This window comes from Sinocyclocheilus grahami, unplaced genomic scaffold (genome assembly GCF_001515645.1).
Source record: "Sinocyclocheilus grahami isolate Dianchi unplaced genomic scaffold, SAMN03320097.WGS_v1.1 scaffold10109.1, whole genome shotgun sequence".
NCBI classification, from domain to species: Eukaryota; Metazoa; Chordata; class Actinopteri; order Cypriniformes; family Cyprinidae; genus Sinocyclocheilus; species Sinocyclocheilus grahami.
This window is the reverse complement of record NW_015513044.1, coordinates 1-2,376: the sequence shown is the minus strand read 5'-3', so window position 1 is coordinate 2,376 and position 2,376 is coordinate 1. Positions and strand designations below refer to the sequence as shown.

The 2,376-nt window shown below is 36.2% G+C and overlaps 1 protein-coding gene across 1 annotated transcript in view; it reads left to right on the top strand.

Annotated features, from left to right (window-relative positions):
* Positions 1–740, top strand: part of LOC107578421 (neurexophilin-1-like) — a 4,414-nt gene extending 3,674 nt beyond the window's left edge. Inside the window, exon 4 of the mRNA XM_016264378.1 lies at positions 5–740. Within this exon, the coding sequence (XP_016119864.1) occupies positions 5–258 (254 nt within the window). The 3' untranslated portion in view covers positions 259–740. The remainder of the gene's footprint in view (positions 1–4) is intronic.
* The last annotated feature ends 1,636 nt before the right edge of the window (positions 741–2,376 follow it).

Below are 2,376 nucleotides of genomic sequence, written 5' to 3'. Positions count from 1 at the left end.
AAAGACAATAAGGCCTTCAATTGTCGAGTGGAATACGAGAAGACGGACCGCAGCAAGAGGACGTCCGTTTGCAGCGACTTCCCGAACAGGGTATGTTTCCAGGAACAGACCCAAAGCCACGTGTCTTGGCTTTGCTCCAAGCCCTTCAAGGTCATCTGCATCTACATTGACTTCTTCAGTGCTGACTACAAGCTAGTACAGAAGGTCTGCCCAGATTACAACTACCACAGTGACACTCCCTATACCTCTGTGGGATAGCACAGCCTAGATTGGATGTGTTAAGGTAACTGAGGTGTCATCTCATTGTTACAGCCTCTCTAGTCTGTAGTTTCCTTCTTCTGTTCCATAAAGAACCGGAAAAATGGAAGCAAGGTCAGATGATTATATCTTGCTTGTCCTCCTAGGGCAGTCGATGACAGGAATAGTTCACCAAAAAAATTAATTTTCCACAGAAAAATGTCTGGAACAAAATGAGGATGAGTGAATGAGAAATGGTTATATTTTTGGGTGAATCCAGGCTCAAGACCTGGTTCGTGTGGTTGACATTTAGATTGGACAAGACCAACACATCTATGGTTTCCACAGTGACCCCTGACCCTTTCTCAGTGACTCTTGTGATGTCATCAGTGACGTTTTAAAAGATCCTAAACAAATTTCCCAATCAACATAAGCTGGAATTCAATAACAGAACAATGTAAAACATCTTGTATTGCAGCCATTTGTGATGCCCTCCTTTTCATGCCAACATATTTTTGTGTTCACAGAAACGTTGTCAATAACTCAGATTAATGTTAAAGCCATAATGTGCTCCTCAGTTTTTTTGTATTTTGTTTCAGTTATTAAAGAAAATACAAAATTTTAATTTCCAGAATGCTCCCTTGTGTAGTTTTTCTTTGACTCAAAGACTGTCAGCAGATTTTTGGTGTACAACTTCACAAGTTGGATAAAAATCCTTGCACAGATGATGCAATCAAACAAAAAAAAGTCAGACAAAGCTTGAGCAGTAAACTCTGTACCACGTTTGTAACAAAATCTTCAGTATCCCTCTGACTCTACCAGAAGAGTCTCATTGCAGAACAGCCATTAACTTCTGTAAATTCTGCCCAATGAAAACAAATATGACATTCTCACAACAGCAGAAAAAAATGGTTTCATTCACAAAGGTCTGATCATATGCACAAACTCTAATATGAAAAATGTACACATGTCAGTGAGAGTCTGTAATCTCATTGCTTGATGAGCAGGGCTTTTGAGGATTTGCAGCTCGCTGGCTTTGATCTCAGCGTAAGTCATCTCCAGATGTTTAAAGACTAAAAAAGTAGAGAAGATTTATAGAAGTTCATTCAAATGATTTTAGAAGCCACAGACCGAAGCAATTAAGTTTGCAACATGCTAGTGTACCGTAAAGATCATACAGCTCCACACATGGTTTGACAGGAGAGTTTTTAAAGGTACTGATATTCTGAAACTTTCAAAAGATTCCAAACTTGCCGTCAAAAACAAAATCAAGCTAAAACCATTACAATTGGGACAGAATTGTAATATATATTTTTTCCCTTTAATATAATCGTCTGCCAACTGAAAGCTAACTAAAGGCTTTTGATTGGAAAATTGTGCCAATAAAAATATTTTAAATAGACAATATTTAAATATTCATTTTGATCAACTTTCCATGCAGGGAAGAATCACTAATTATTTTTCTCAAAACATTTTGCTGAACAACCAATTTAATATTAATTAAGTGCATTTTAAATGTTTAAGTCAACATGATTCTTTTGTTATTTGGCTTTGTTGTTTTCTTTTTTATGGGTCATGAAATCTGATCTATATGGCTGTTCAAAGAAGAGGATTTGGTGACATCAGGCAAAAAGGTAAGCTGTTTTTAGAGACAGATGAAAAAAAAAAACATGAATAAAGAAGAGGAAAAAAAGATCACAGTAAGACCAGGACATTTTTTCACCATTTTATTTCCAAAGCAATAAATCAAACTTCTTTTGAACCACAATAAATTTTTTTTTTCAAACAAAGAACTCTCCTGATCCATAGAGTATGTTAAACCATGGAAAATAACTTCAACTAAAGTCAAAACTAACTGCGAAAAAGGGGAAAACAAGTTCTGTAAACAACACGGTAAACAAATCTTCATATTTACCATTAGTTTAAGTTGGTGCAAAATATCGACGTCTTTAGCCATGTAATACTCATAATGTGAATTATCACATTTCACCAAGTATTCTACAGCACAACCTCAGTTAATACTTACGCCAATTTTAATGATGATAGACATACAATGCGACATTCTGCCAGCAACATCATCACTTTAAAAGTGTTAGTGGAGATGATCTTTGCACTCGATGCGTGTGCGTGGGTATGCGT